Here is a 15,305-nt window from a genome sequence, read left to right as displayed (position 1 = left end):
GGCTTTGGGCATCAAAAGCCCTTTTGGGCAAAAAAATGGGTGTTTGGGAACCAGACTTTCGAAGTCTCTTAATGGGAAAGCAAGTAACTTGGAAGGCTTTCAGCATTCTCGGCATCTTGGGAGCTCCTTCATTCATCTTTTTTTTTTTCCAAAATTATCCTCACGAATTTTTTGTTTTTCCTAAGTGCGTGTCCTTGTATGAACACTGTTCATCTTCTTCGGGCGAGCCTCGGGTTCGGGCGACCTCCAACGAGGTCCGCCGAAGGTCGCAGTCGGCCTGGAGGTCACGAGGATCTGGTGGCGGCAACCTCGGCTGCGCGACTCTCGCACACCAGGATCTCACGCCCGGGAGGCTGACCTCGCCGGCGACCAGATCTGGGTCGGACTAGTTGCCGCGAGGTCGCGCGACCTCGGCGAGACAGATCCGGTCGCGCGACGTCACCGCGCGACCTCTGCGCGACCCGGATCTGGTTGCGCGACCTCCGGCGACGCGCGAGTCGCGAGACCTCGCGGCGACCAGATCTGGTCGCCGAGCGACTGTCGCCGGTCGCGCGACCTCCACGCGACCCCGGATCTGGTGCGCCGGAGGTCGCGCGACCTCGCAAGAGCCGGATCCGGGTCGCGACCTCAGGCGATGCGCGAGGTCGCGCGACCTCGCGGCGACCGGATCTCGGTCACCGATTGGTTAGCCGCGAGGTCGCGCGACCGGATCTCGCCGCCGGACTGGTCACCGCGAGTCGCGCGACCGGATCACGGTCGCCGGACTAGTCTCCGCGAGGTCGCGCGACCGGATGATCCGGACGGGCCGGCCTGAGTCGCACCTCCGCACGACGGATCTGTCGCCGAGGTCGCGCGACCTGCGCGTGACCGGATCTGGTCGCGCGACCTCCCGGCGACGCTGCGAGGTCGCGCGACCTTCGGCGACGTGCGAGAGTTCGTGCGACCAGACACCGCCTCCACGACCCAGGATCCCGGGTCGGCGGGAGGTCGTGGCCGTTGTACCCTTGCAGGCATTTTTTTTTTAATTTTTCTTTTGATAATTTTTTTTTTACCACAAAACTCTTTTGTAAATGTAATTTTCCAAACACTATTTTGCTCAAAGCACTTCACAAAGAGCTTTCAAAGTATAATTTACCAAACACGGTTGCATTTTGAAAAATACCTTTAAGTCAAGGTTTTTGCATTTTCCTAAAGGCTTTCCCCAAAGTAGTTCCAAACGCACCCTGAGAAAGGAAAATGACTTAGCTAGTCCGGCTCATGTTACGGACATGTAGTATTCAAGCATTGGTACATGACTTGTTCGAAGCATAAGATTGTTGGGATCCATTTATATTGGACACGGTGATTTTCTCATGGTATCCATTAACTTAATGAGCTATCCATTTCTCTTGATCTCCACACACACACAAAAAAAAAGGATAATAATTACCCTAGACTTTGACACCCCCCCTGCCCCCCCACAAGACTTTCTTTCAAGAGCCATCCCTGCTTCGTATACCATTCGTCATACCCAACTTGGCCAAATGCATAAGTATTTGGATATTACTATCACCACTTTATCAATTAAATTTCCTACAATAATTGACAATGGTCCATCAAAATTCACAAGCGGTATCAACTGTACCAGCTGCCAATGACAGAAGGTTTTGGCAACTTGTAGCCATAAGAGTGACTAGAAGTCTAGATGAGAAGATCTCAAGTCAAGACTCCGAGCTGAGGCCCCTATGCGCCCGAGCATTCCATTAGGAGCACATCGTGAGTATGCTCCAAGCAAGCATGTAATAGCAACTTGATTATGTTGTAATAACTGTCACTATAAACTTTATTTGCTTTATGAAAAATGAATGATATGAAAAATATTTTTTAAAAATAATTATTTATATCATTTTGAAAAAAATATTTAACGAAAATTTTTCTATTATTTATGAAAATTTTTAAATAAATTATTATCAAATGACACAAGTGATATTTTTTAAGAAAATATATTTTAAGTTTTATATTTCGCCGGAGCCTCGAAAAGGTGATGCGGCTTGGCTGCGAACATGTCGTTCAATTTGTCAGATTCTCTTTAGTCCATGAATTGCCTTACAGACTAGCAAAAGGTCTTTTCATGTTGAACTCTTGTCGGTCACGCATTTGACCCAATTGGGAACAGGGAGGGCTTGTATAGAAAACTAATGTCAGATCGAGAAATCGATTAGGCAAATCAAAAGTTGAAAGGACACGATTGAAAGAAAAAGACGAATGTAAGGACCAAAAAGTGCACTTTTTGTACAAGGTTATAATGATTATAGAGATACAACACAAGAAAATCTTTATGAACCAACGAAAATCTTTAGAGATATCAACATGAGGTCTCCCTTCACCATCTCCCTCCTTTTTTTCAACATCAAATCGCTCATCAGCATTCCTCACGTCAGTGAAGCGGCACCTGTTTTTATCGTAAAAAATTGCCCCATAACCAAACCCTTCCTTCCTAATTCCACCTACCTCAAAAACCTCGAGAGTCTCCTCTCATCACTTTCCTCCTCCGCTGCCAATTCTGCCGGCGACAGCAGCAGCAGCAGTGGTAGGTTCGCGAATGCCACCGCCGGCCAGAACTCGACACACGATACCTTATGGGATCTTCCTCTGCCATGACGACATCGATGCTGACATGCAGCAATTGCATAGCCACCGCAGCTCAAGATATTAGCCGGCGATGCCCCGGCAAAAGAACCTCTGTGACATCCCGATTTTCCGATTCTATTTTCAATAAATTGAGATGGGCATTTCGTTGGCACGCATATAGTTCTTTTCCTTGAGTTGGCCACTCATGTGGAAACTAGCTTATCGGGCGAAGCTATTAAGAGTTTATAATGCATCGGACTCGAGAATTTGACCGAGGCGACCTTTCGACCCAGCTAGTCTGCAAGGATCATTACGGCCTTGATTAAAATCGATTAAAGATCGGAGATAGGTCGACTCGACGAGGGCATGTGATCGGGTGTGGGTGATTCCACCAGATCGCACAATTCGTGTCGATCGGCCGGACCCGACTTTTCTATCGATTAGGTACCCCGTGTTCGTATTTGAAACGTTGTCAGTATCCAGGCAACCGAAAGTCACCAATGTTTCAAAGATGTACATTGTGGCTTGAGATGATCAATCACGGGTCAAATGCATTTAAAATCTCTAAAGGCTACTCGGTAGGTTGGACCGCGCTAGTATCATGCCAAAGCCGAAATTAACCGTGAAATTGAGATCGAATTCAGAATTGAAAGTCTGGGTGTGTCACAAATCATTTTAGGACCATTGACTTATCTTTGGAAGATTTTCATGAAATCAGAGTTTTCAGCAATTAAATCGAAAATGGCTAATTTGGCTCGAGAAATTAGTAGGCTTGTCTTTGGTCGCTTTTGGGACTTAAGTTGGTTCTATGGACAAGTGAAGATATGAATTAAAGTGTGGTGACATTGGATTTATTTTATGGACTTCAATTGGACTCAATTGGGAGAGAATATATTGGAATTAAAGGAATTGATGTACAAAGTTTCATGCCTCGGCGGAAAAATAAAATGGACCCATTGGAGAATTGTTGTGGGAGATTTGAAGTTAGTGGAATGTGAGGTCAGCTTATGTCGTGGTTGGGGCCAAAGCAAATGAGGTGTTGACAAGTGTCGAATGCTCATTGGTCCCCAAAAAGCACCTCTCACTTCAATCTTCATCTTCTTCCTTGGGACTTGGAGAGAGAAAAGGTTGTGCGAGGCTTCAAGGAGGAGCTGCGTCCGCCCGACCACCGCTCGGCCATCCGCTCGCTCGTCGCCGGAACCCATCGTCGCTGCGCACCATCGCCGCTGCGCGCCGCACCCCTCCGTCTTCCCCTTTCCTCTCCCGTCACCTCTCTACATCATTGTTGTTGTGCGAAGATCATAAAAATGGCAGAGAAGAAGCTGGAGCAGCCATGGCCGTCCGCCCCCTTCACCATTCGCCGTCGCCGCCAGCTCACCGCCGGAGCCGCTGCGGTCGTCGCCGTCGCCGTCGCCGTCGCCGTGCGTCGCGCGGGCGCGCGCTCGTCGGCGGCTCGCGCTCAGCCGCGCCTCCCGGCTTGTTGGCCGGGCTGTCCCGAGCCCTTGCCGCCGCCGAAGGGTCGCCCGGGCTACCGCCTCACCCGCATGCTGCCGCCGGCCTCCTCTGCCCATTCCGCATCGGATCCTTCTCCTCCAGCCCCAAATCAGTAGCTGCAAAAATGGATATTGCAGCGGGGTTTTGGCTCGTTTTGGCCGCCTTCTCGAGCCTGGATGCTCGGCTTGCTTTGAGGAAAGTTGTTCTCCTCGGCGTCCCCATCGTTTTGGTCCGCTCGGCTTGCTAATCCGGTGAGTTTAACTCACTAAACCTTGATTAGACGGTTAATGATGCCCTAAGTGTGCTTAGCCTAAGTTAAGTAAGCTTAGGTGGTTAAATTAGTTTATTTGGTTGATGATTAGATTATGGTGTTTAATTAAGTTAAAGTGTGTTTAGTTTAAAGTTAAGTATGTTTATTTTTAATATAAAACCTTGATGTGACATAATAGGGTTTTAATTTTGAATTATTTAATTGCTTCAAAATTCTGGAAATTTATAATATTATATTAATTCCAGAAATTATTAAAATATTATTATTTAAAAACAAACGGAAAATTTATTTTGATCCCGATTCTTTCAGAATTTCGTGCCAATCGCTCCCGTAGTTGGATTTTGAAATTGATGATTGGATATTATAAATTGAGTGTGGATCGTGAAAAATATGAATATTGTTATTTAATTATTTTCGGAATAAATTTAATTATTTAATAAATTCCAAAATTTTGTCAGGACCTAAACTCTCGAGGAATTTTGTGTCGATCGCTCTTTGTGCATTTAGAATTTGATATTGATGATTGGTTGTGGCAAATTGAGTGTGATTGCGATATATAGAGACTCTTTATAAAATCCTAAGTGTGGAAATGAATGAGCGATTGGCCGTGATATGCCACCTGATAAAGGTCGCGCCCAGTGGGGCCGTGATATGCCACCTATTAGAGGTCGCGCCCAGTGGAGCCGTGATATACCACCTATTAGAGGTCGGCGCCCGGTGGGGCGTGATATACCACCTGATAAAGGTCGCGCCCGGTTGGCCGTGATATGCCACCCGATAAGGTCGCGCCAGTGGGGCCATGATATGCCACCGATAAACGTCGCGCCCCAGTAGGCCGTGATATGCTTCTCTATTAGGTGCCGCGCCTGGGGCCGTAATATGCCATCTGATAAAGGTCGTGCCCAGTAGGGCCGTGATATACCACCTATTAGAGGTCGCGCCCAGTGGGGCTGTGATATGCCACCTGATAAAAGTCGCGGCCAGCCGGGCCGTAATCTACCACCTTTTTAAAGGTCATGCCGAGTGGAGCCATGATGCCACTGATTCTAATTTTAGTGGGGCAGTGGGAGTGTGATTGGAGGCAATGATTGATTTGTTAGAATGACATGTAATCGGCGAGTCGATTGATCGTTGAGCGATCAAAGAGTTGAATTGTTCGATGATGTGATTGTATCATAGTTGTTTGGTTATCATAATTGCACGTGGTTGGTTTATATAAATTATGCTAACTTTGCGGATAAAAGCTGAGGCGAGGTAAAGTCTTCGTGTGATGTGGCTAGGCCACCGGGGACGTATTTTCTTTCTAATAGGGGTTTAGGGGGTTGAACTTGTGAGACATCGTCTCATCCGGTTGTGGGATTAAAATTTCAGGTCCCTGTGGACGAAGCAGCGGCCAGGATAGCTTTGGTTGGCCTTGAGGTTGCGGAGGTGAAGTCATAAGGATTGGAGAGCGTGTCCGACTTCAGGGGTCGTAGGACAGTTCATTTTTAGCCGGTCTTTTGTAGACTTTTGGCTGTAGGCCTTAAAATCTCTGTAACTCCGTTGGTTTGTGTAAGTGATTGGTTGTGAAATTGTTTCCTGCTTTTCTATCCGTCGTAGGACAGTTCATTTTTAAAGCCGGTCTTTTGTAGACTTTTGGCTATAGGCCCCGTCTGTAACTCCGTTGGTTTGTGTAAGTGATTGGTTGCGAAATTGTTTTCTGCTTTTCTATCCCGTATTTTATTGTTGGGGTTTTATAATACGTTCCGGCCATGATAATAAATCAATAGGGTCGGCAACACTACTTGGGAATGTCGCATTTGATCGACCGCAGTGGGATGTGCTCGCGCTCGGGGTTGGGGCATGACAACCTCCATCATGTGGTACGACACATGCATGATGAGGTACTCAAATCAGCCCTTTACTCGGTCATGCAAACAGCCCATGTTGATACATGCGAACGTTCGAACATCACAGACGACCGATACCGAGCTGGCGGGCTCGCGACAGCTTTACACGCTCACGGAGTGCACACCCAACTTGACGGCTTCGGACTACGGCACAGGCCTCCGGTGGGCAATCGCACGTCTCCCTCAGGGGACGCCGAGACGAAGGGTGTTGATTTCCAGCTGCAACGTGAGGTTTAAGGAGCTCCACTTTTAAGACACTGCTGCGTTGAGGACTTTGGCGACGGTGGGGGTGCCTAAAGGCACCTAGTTTTGTCATTTTATTATTTATTATTTATTTTAATTTCCCTCTCTTTGGGGCAATATTACAAATTAAAATAGCTGCTTTTTGCTTGGGAAATAGTCGATCTTCTTTTAGAAGCGGCATTTGATCATAGATATGTGAACTGCAGCTGAATTTCCATGATAATATATATTATAATATTGTCGTCAATTTAATTTAGCTTAGTAGGACAAAAGAGAAAGACTCAACCATCTAGATCAACACAATCATAGCCATTGGTCATATACTCATTTTAATATCCACACAATTTAGTATTACGATGATGTCGGCCTGCATATATCGATTCTATATAATATTTTCCCCAAAAAAAATGCCATCTTGAAGTCAAGTCGTAAACGAGTGGATGGATAGATTTCCCGGTGAACACGGGCCTGAGCGGACCACGAGGGACTGGCAGCAATTTGCCATTGGTGGATTCCACTCAAAGTCAATTGACTTTGACTTACGAGAACCCTTTTAAGGGGGCTTTTGAACTCGTATTTTTTGTTTGTTCAAAAAAAAAAAAAACTCATATTTTTGGAACAACGGACGGGAACCTGAGGCCTGTTTGTTAATAGGTTAAATAATAACTTATTCTATTCCTTTATTTCCTAAATTTGAAATAGAAAATTATTTAGTAACTTTTCTTCTTTTCTCCTTCTCTTTCTTCTTCCCCCACCAGTCATTAGTCATTGTTGGCCGATGCGGCGCCGGTGACCAGCTAAGTGAGGTTCGGCGACTTGTTAGGCTCACCTAGCCATTGCGAGCCACACCCAAATCAAGCAATAACCAAAGCTCTGATACCATTTTAATGAGAGAATAGTAACAACTCAAACATATCATATTAACACAGCATAATAATCTCTCCTCTTATGTAAATCTAATAAAAACCGATATAGAAGAGTAAAAATAAATTTCAAGCATGCAAACACAAGGCGATTTTTATATGGAAAACCTCCCCGGTGTGAGGAGATAAAAAAAAAACAATGGGATTAGAATCCACCTAAAAATTTTCACTCTCAACAAAATTGGGTAAAAAATGTTCTTCTCTAGTAAATACTAAAGGTACATAGCAGCAAAGACCTCAAGAACATCATTATTGGCAACACGCATAAATTTTAAGAGATCAAGGATAAATTTGACAAAAAAACACAAGTTTTTATTGACTCAAGAAAAATCTAGTGTAGGGAGCTTCAAACAAAAATCAAAACATCCAGATTCGAGAACAGTGTACCATGAACACGTTGACAAAATTTCAGCTTAATCGGACCACGAATCAACGTCTTGATGTAAATCAAATTGACCCTGAAACTCCATATTTTTTGCTTTCTCTTTTTCTATTATTACTATGTCCATAATAACTTATTTGCGGTTACCACTTAAAAGATAGTGAAAAACTCTATTTCTTCATGTGATTTATCATATGGACTCAAGTCCTTTTGGATTTGCTATTCATTAAGCTTTTTTTCACATGAAAGTGAACCCAACTAACAAGAATTGATCTTGGTCGAGCGTGAAGGTCTTAGTGTTGTCAATGCTTGTCTTCCCTATTCTTGCTAGTGTAGAGAGAGGGAACGGGGATAAGACGAGAGAGAAGAAGAAGGACAAAGAAGGAGGAAGAGAGAAGATTAAAATAGGGGGAAAGAGGTGTGCTTGGCGTTCTGGGGAGGGACTCGACCTGGTCGGTCTAAAATTGGTATTTAAGTACTTTTCTCTTAAAAATGCATGAAAAAAAAAATACTTCAACGATTTCAAAAATTAGGAAAAAGCCTAAATCAGTTTTTTGAATATTTTTAATGCAAGAAAAAATCTTTTGAAAAATCATCCAATTTAAATAAGATTTAAGTATTGTAAGGGCATTAATGGATTAACTAGTGTAATAAAGTCCTCAATTCCAATTTTTCTGGTTATGGGTTGCATAGGAGTAAAATATTTATTCTGATATTTTAATTGGATTTCTAGTTGACCAACCATAAATCTAAATGAAAATGTAGGACTTGTAGGTTAAAAAACTCGAATAATAAGTCATTAATTGGAGAGCTTGAAAAAGCTTGAACTAAACCTAAACTTGGTTAACCATTAACTTTCCTGCCCGCAGGAGGGCTTTGAGGAGATCACGATAGTACTCACTTAATTAGATGTTTATTTTGCGATCCCATAAAAGTCCACGTTAGGACATTAGGGTGCAATAGTAACATTTATGTTCTAGGAAATATATATATTTTAAATAGTTCTTTTCTATTTCTATTTATCGGAACAATTTCTAAGTAAAATAATGTATTTGGTAACCATATAAAATTTACATTCTAGGAATAGAAAAAAGAATAAAAATGTGTTTAGTACAATCTACAAAAAAAATTAGGAATGTGTTTGACGGCCACCGCTCGCCATCGTCATTGCTGTCGCTTGCCGCCGTAGCCACCGCCACCGACCACTTGCGGCCATCAATTGCTGATCGCCGCCACCGCCACCCATTGCAGCCACCCCTTGCCGCGTTGCCAATTGACAATGGTGGTTGCCGACGCGTGACGGAGGGCAGCAATTGGTAGAAATTATTTTCGAAAACAAAAAATTACTTTTTTTTTTACTTCTTATTTATATTTAAAATATATTCCTCAGCTACTTTTCTATAATGGGAATAGAAAAATAGTTGATGTCACCAAATGATTTTTATTTTTTTTCATTTAAGGAGTAAAAGAATAAAAGAATAGAATGTTCCCATGTGCTACCCAACTGTTCCGGCTCATAATTAGTTGAGCGAAAGTTACGTGTGAAAAGCACCCGTCATATGAGGCCACAATAACTTTCGGAAAAATAAGGCCAAGAAGATTGACCTTGAGGAGTGGCACTTAGGGGAGGTGCTTGAATAGAAAAATAATGTAAGATCAAGAATTCGATTAGACAAATCAAAAAGCTCTTGGAAAGAGAAAAAATACAAATCTGTCAACCAATAGTGGGCTTTTTTGCTCCAAAAAAAAAAAAACCAATAGTGGGCTTTTATACAAAGCTTATAATGACTAAAAGAAGAACCAACAGAAGCCAAATGTAATTATATCCATCGCAACATGAGCTCTACCTTCACCATCTCCCTCCCTCTCCTCTTCTCCATCAATTTGCTCATCGGCATCTCTCACATCAGTGAAGCGGCACCTAATTTTATCGACAACTATTGCCCTAACACCAAACCCTTCCTTCCTAATTCCACCTACCAAAATAGCCTCAATGAACTCCTCCCATCACTTTCCTCCGCTGCCGATTCCGCCAGCAACAACATCAGCAGCAGTGGCCACCGCTGGCGAATACCCACCTGACCAGACCTACGGATCTTCCTCTGCCGTGGTGACATCGACGCCCCGACATGCAGCAACTGCGTAGCCAAGGCAGCCCAAGATATTGGCCGGCGATGCCCTGGCAAAAGAATCTCCATCATCTGGTACGACATATGCATGCTAAGGTACTCAGATCAGCCCATTTACTCGGTCATGCAACCTTATCCTGTGGCGAAGCAGGGGAACGGTTGGAACGTCACAGAGGACCCATCTCGGTTCTTTCAACTCCTGAATGAAACCATGGACGATGTACTGCGGAGGGCCCCGAGCAGTGGATCAGGGAAGAAAGTGGCCGCCGCAGAGGCTGAGCTCGTGGGCTCGCAACGGCTGTACACGCTCGCGGAGTGCACGCCCGATTTGACCGCATCGGACTGCGGCACATGCCTTCGGTCGGCGATAGCTCGTCTCCCTCCGGAAACGCCAGGAGGAAAGGTATTTACTCCGAGCTGCAACGTGAGGTTTGAGGTCTACTCCTTTTACGACCCCGACTTGGTGACTGTGGTGACGGTGGCAGCGCCACCACCGGTCCGGCTTCTTTCTCCTCCTGCTCAGGTGACTGCACCTGAAGGTACCTGGTTTTGTTTTCTCTGGCTTTTTATTATTATTTCCCACTCTGTCCCGCAATATTATAATTTTCTTTTTCCGTCGAACAGCAATATTATAAATTAAATAGCTGTTTTTCGCTTGGAATAAGCCAAATTTCTTATACAATTGGTGTTTGATCATTGGAATGTGTACTGCAGCTGAGTTTCCACGATAATACAATCTCGATTAATGTAATCATAGCCATTCAATGTGTAAATCTTTTTATGGTGTTGACGGACTATATATTAATATTTTTCCAAAGAAAATGCCACCTTAAAGTCAAGTGAGGAGATGTTGACGGACTACATATTAATATTTTCCAAAGAAAATGCCACCCTAAAGTAAAGTGAGGATTGAGTGGATGCATACGACTCCTGGTAATTTGGTAAACACGGGCATGAGTGGACCACGAGGGACTGGCACAGGGATTCCACTTTGACTTGCAAGAGCCCTTTTTATGGAAACTTAGTCCAAAAATACAATTATCAGTATGGAAACTTCTAGATGTCACATAGCCACCGGCAAGATAGGTGAAGACCTTACCAAATGAAGAGTTTGACCCCCTTGCCACGAGATGTTATCTTGACCATGGTCAATATCTAAGCACAAGATTGGCCACCGAAATGGACCATTGGCATGTGATTTTGATGACATTGATCAAAGGATAAGACTATTGATATTTGTTTTGATATTATTGTGAAATGGATATTTATACTATAAATATAGCTATGTTGAAGCGTATATAACTCATTTTCTTCTTATAAGTTTGTTATATCATGAAATTCAATATAACAAGTTATGTTTTATGTCTTAAACATGCATAGCAAATGTTCAATTTGCTTAGAAGAGATACACACTGCTCATTGAACTATGATTACCCACGCCTTTCCTTCCTAAAATTTTTGGTTTCCTTGGTTAGCGGCCAGTAGAGTAAAAGCGCTACATGAAGACTTATGGGAGTTGATTTTTGTATGGTTTGAGACTACATCTTTTGGGTGGAATGATGGCTGTGTCATTCCCCATATTTTTCGTCCTTTGGGTTGAAGGACAATAATTGCAAATATATCTTCAATCCGAGGCTTCCAAGTAGAATTGTTTGAGACATTTAACTAAAATATGGTACCACTAGTTTCCTCCATCAATGCTTGCCCCGATACTACTTTTTTGGGGAGAGACGACAACAATTCAATAGAGACTAAGCCTATTTAAAATCAATATCTTCCTCAAAACTCAACTTATTTATATCAAATCAACCTTAGATACGGCACACTCTCTACCTCTTTCTTTCTTTTTCTGCAAGAAAATGCTGCTACTCTCCCTTCTCCACCGCTGAGAACATTTGGCCCTCTTTTTATTTCCTTTATTTCGACTTTTCCTCTTTCTTTAAAAAAGGGAAAAGAGCATTAGAAGTCCTAAAACTTGTGACAAAAGTGTGATTGAGTTCTAAAATTTTTAAAAAGTGCAATCAAGTCTTAAAATTTTTCATGAGAGTGCAATTAAGCTTTAAAACTTTTAAAAATGCCATCATGTCTTAAAACTTGTCAAATTAATCCATCTAAGTCATTGTATTGATTGCACTTTTTGAAAATTTTGACTCGGTTGTATTTTTGTTATAAATTTTAGGATGTTGAGTGCACTAATTTCTTTTATCAAAGATGTGATGGGACTATGCGGCATACTTAGCCCGTCACAGTGCACACGTTAAATGAGATCCAACCTGTCCTTGACTTCAATAGAGCAAGTCTTCTCTTGTGGACAAAACGAGGAAAAACTCCAATTCAGTTGACTTGACTGACTTATGGTATAAGCAACATTTCTTGTATAATCAAATGTCTTGTAGAGTCAACTACTAGGAGGTCACAATAGGGGCCCAATAGGGGATCATCACCTTGTACACGCTCAATGGGATCCAATGTGTCCTTGATGTCAATTTGCTCTACAAGTCTTCTCTTGCTATCAAAACAAGGAAAAACTCACAAGTTAGTTGGCTTGACTGACTTATGGTACGAGCAACCTAAGTGGCTTGTATAATCAAAGTTTCATAGAATTACCACCAAGGGTTGCAATAGGGGCCCAATAGGGAAAAAGAAGGATCCGCAAAAAAGAAAGTCTTGTAAATTTCCTTTGTTCCTCCAATAATAACTACATCATGTATATTTAGCTGAATTGCGTGTAGACTTGTGGTTTATAAAAAATAGCCAAAGTTCTAACTAGACACACCCCCATATAAATATCTTCTGAATATCTCTTCTTAGCCATCCAATCATCAATACCTCGTCTTATAATTCACTATGTATAGACACACCCCCATACAAATATCTTATGAATATCTCTTCTTAGCCATCCAATCATCAATACGTAAATTTTTCCTCCTTCTTAAGTTTTACCAAACAATAACTACAACTCATGATGGCCCAAACAATAACTGCAACTCATGCTAGTCCCCAGTATATAACTAGAAAATTCCTGACAACCTTTTTCTAGAAAACCTTTATTTGACCAAGCAGCTTCTACATCATATAAACACCATTTTACAAACAATAACTACAACTCATGCTGGCCCCAGTATAAAACTAGAAAATTTCTTACAACCTTTTTCTAGAAAACCTTTATTTGACCAAGCCCTTCTACATCATATAAACACCATTCACATTGGAAGATCAACTTTAGTTATTGTCGCTTGTATGGTTGGTCCATCTTTTGATCTAGTCTTCCCCTTACACACACTTGCAAACGGCAAGTGCGAACCATCATCCTCCTCGCAAATTAGATTTTCAATTTAATTTTTTAGTGAACATTTGTCATTGTCTTATAAAACTTTAGGTAGATTTCATTTGATAGTTGGTGTTTTAGAGATGTCTTTTATCTAGCTATCTATGTGAGTCTCCAAATTTAGCCCACAATTGCCTTTCAATTTAAGTGCAGAGATCAAATCCAATGATGTTAGGATTTTTCAATGCAAAAATCGCTGATCTCCTTAGAAATGACTAAATATTTATGAATTTATCAAAAAGAAAATTGAGGTCACGAGATAAAAATAGGGCTTATTGATCTATTTATCTATTGTAGTGAAAAAAAAGGGGGTTTTAGACTTTTGACTAGACAAAATATTAATCCATCTACACATTGCACTTTGATTATGCCAATGTTACTTAGATATAGTGTCAATTGAGAAACGTGTATATGATGGAGAAGGGCAAAAATACTAAATAACTAACAAAATTGGTAGTCAAATACCCAACAACTCAGCAAAATATTTCGGGTGGATTAAAGTCCAATTTGTTCTTGTTTGCAAATCAATTCTAAATATTTTAAGTAGTAAGTATATTGGAAGTCCTAAAGCTTGTTATGAAAATATAATTAAGTCCTAAAACTTGTCACGTAAGTGTAATTGAGTCCCAAAATCATCAAAAAACTATAATTAAATCCTAAGACTTGTCAAATTTGTCCAATAAAATCCTTCCGTTGATTTCATTTTCTTGAAAGTTTTAGGGCTTGATTGTACTTTTTTGAAAGTTGTAGGAGACATTTGCACTTTCGCGACAAGTTTTATAACTTGATTGTACTTTTTGAAAATTTTAAGACTTAGTTGTACTTTCATAATAAATTTGATGACTCAATTGCACTTTCATAATAAGTTTTAGGACTTCAATGTACTTGTCTTATAATTTAATGTAGCAATTTCTGATGACATGGAACTCAATGTAGAGAATTCATTTTCTTCGAGCATCCTTATTACATTGATGAAAACTTATGTAAATTTGACTATGTTATTTGTAAGTAGTCATAAATGTCTTCCATGTCTCTCTCTCTCTCACTCTCTCTCCCTCCCTACCTCCCTCCCTCCCTTGCTAATCTCCAATTTCGTCTACATCATTATCCTTGACTTATCTTTCCAAGTCTCCACTTGAGATTGAGGACGAAACAGTCCAAATTCACTCAACATCATTCAGCTTTCGTGAACCCACGGCAACGTTACTAGAATTTCGTCTAATTCAATCTATGACGTGAGTCACGCTCATTTGAACAAAATTATTCAGTGAACTTAGCACGTGTGTATATATATAACATCAGATCGAATAGCTCTCTTGTGAGTTCACTCTTGCGTAATGAACTATATATTTATTATGTTTATGTGATAATTTCATCGCTAGACTTGTAGAATGACCATTGAGGTAGGAATAAATGGACTTGCCCACCCAGGAGGTGATAGTGTTTATGGATAATATCTGCAAGAGGTGCTTTTGAAGAAATGATACTATTTAGTGTTGGAATCTAAGATATTGTTTTTTGTCAGAAGGAAACTACAATGTTAAACGTGCCTAATTGACAACAAATCAAGTTTAGCGGCCATCTTGAGACAAGACCGTGAGAGTTACTGTACGATAGATTAACTAGGGCAGCATCTTAAGTATATTGGATGAGTATTACAAATTGATTGCATTTTGTCTCCAAATAAATATGCGTCACTCATGTGAAACGTTTTGGAGGGGTTGGGCTTTTCCTTTGACAGTCGCATCAAATTATACGAATCAATTTTCAAATTTCGAAATTATTGCTATTATTACCGTAATTTTGATGGAAAATTCAAAACTATAAGCACCACCAAAATCCCGCCCATCCCATCTCTCTCTCTCTCTCTCTCTCTATTTTGATGGAAAATTCAAAACTATAAGCACCACCAAAATCCCTCTCTCTCTCTCTCTCTCTCCATCGACATCATTGGTATACATGTTTTGACTTTTCCTCTTCCTGTCTCCACGTAGAGCCAAATAAGAACGCTTCAACGCAATTGACTTTGGTCAACG

At 41.5% G+C, this 15,305-nt stretch overlaps 2 protein-coding genes across 2 annotated transcripts in view; one reads left to right on the top strand and one right to left on the bottom strand.

The window, feature by feature from the left end:
- Positions 1–9,710, bottom strand: part of LOC120294048 (bidirectional sugar transporter SWEET1-like) — a 17,199-nt gene extending 7,489 nt beyond the window's left edge. Inside the window, exon 1 of the mRNA XM_039313925.1 lies at positions 9,660–9,710. Within this exon, the coding sequence (XP_039169859.1) occupies positions 9,660–9,710 (51 nt within the window). The remainder of the gene's footprint in view (positions 1–9,659) is intronic.
- LOC120294047 (putative cysteine-rich receptor-like protein kinase 9) lies at positions 9,647–10,659 on the top strand. Its single transcript, XM_039313924.1, has 3 exons — positions 9,647–10,016; positions 10,093–10,532; positions 10,656–10,659. Exons 1-3 carry the CDS (start codon positions 9,942–9,944, stop codon positions 10,657–10,659), a joined length of 519 nt encoding a protein of 172 aa, XP_039169858.1. The 5' UTR covers positions 9,647–9,941.
- The last annotated feature ends 4,646 nt before the right edge of the window (positions 10,660–15,305 follow it).

Source organism: Eucalyptus grandis, chromosome 5 (assembly GCF_016545825.1).
Source record: "Eucalyptus grandis isolate ANBG69807.140 chromosome 5, ASM1654582v1, whole genome shotgun sequence".
Lineage (NCBI taxonomy): Eukaryota > Viridiplantae > Streptophyta > Magnoliopsida > Myrtales > Myrtaceae > Eucalyptus > Eucalyptus grandis.
Note: the sequence above shows the minus strand (reverse complement) of the source record. Positions and strands in the feature narration are given on the sequence as shown.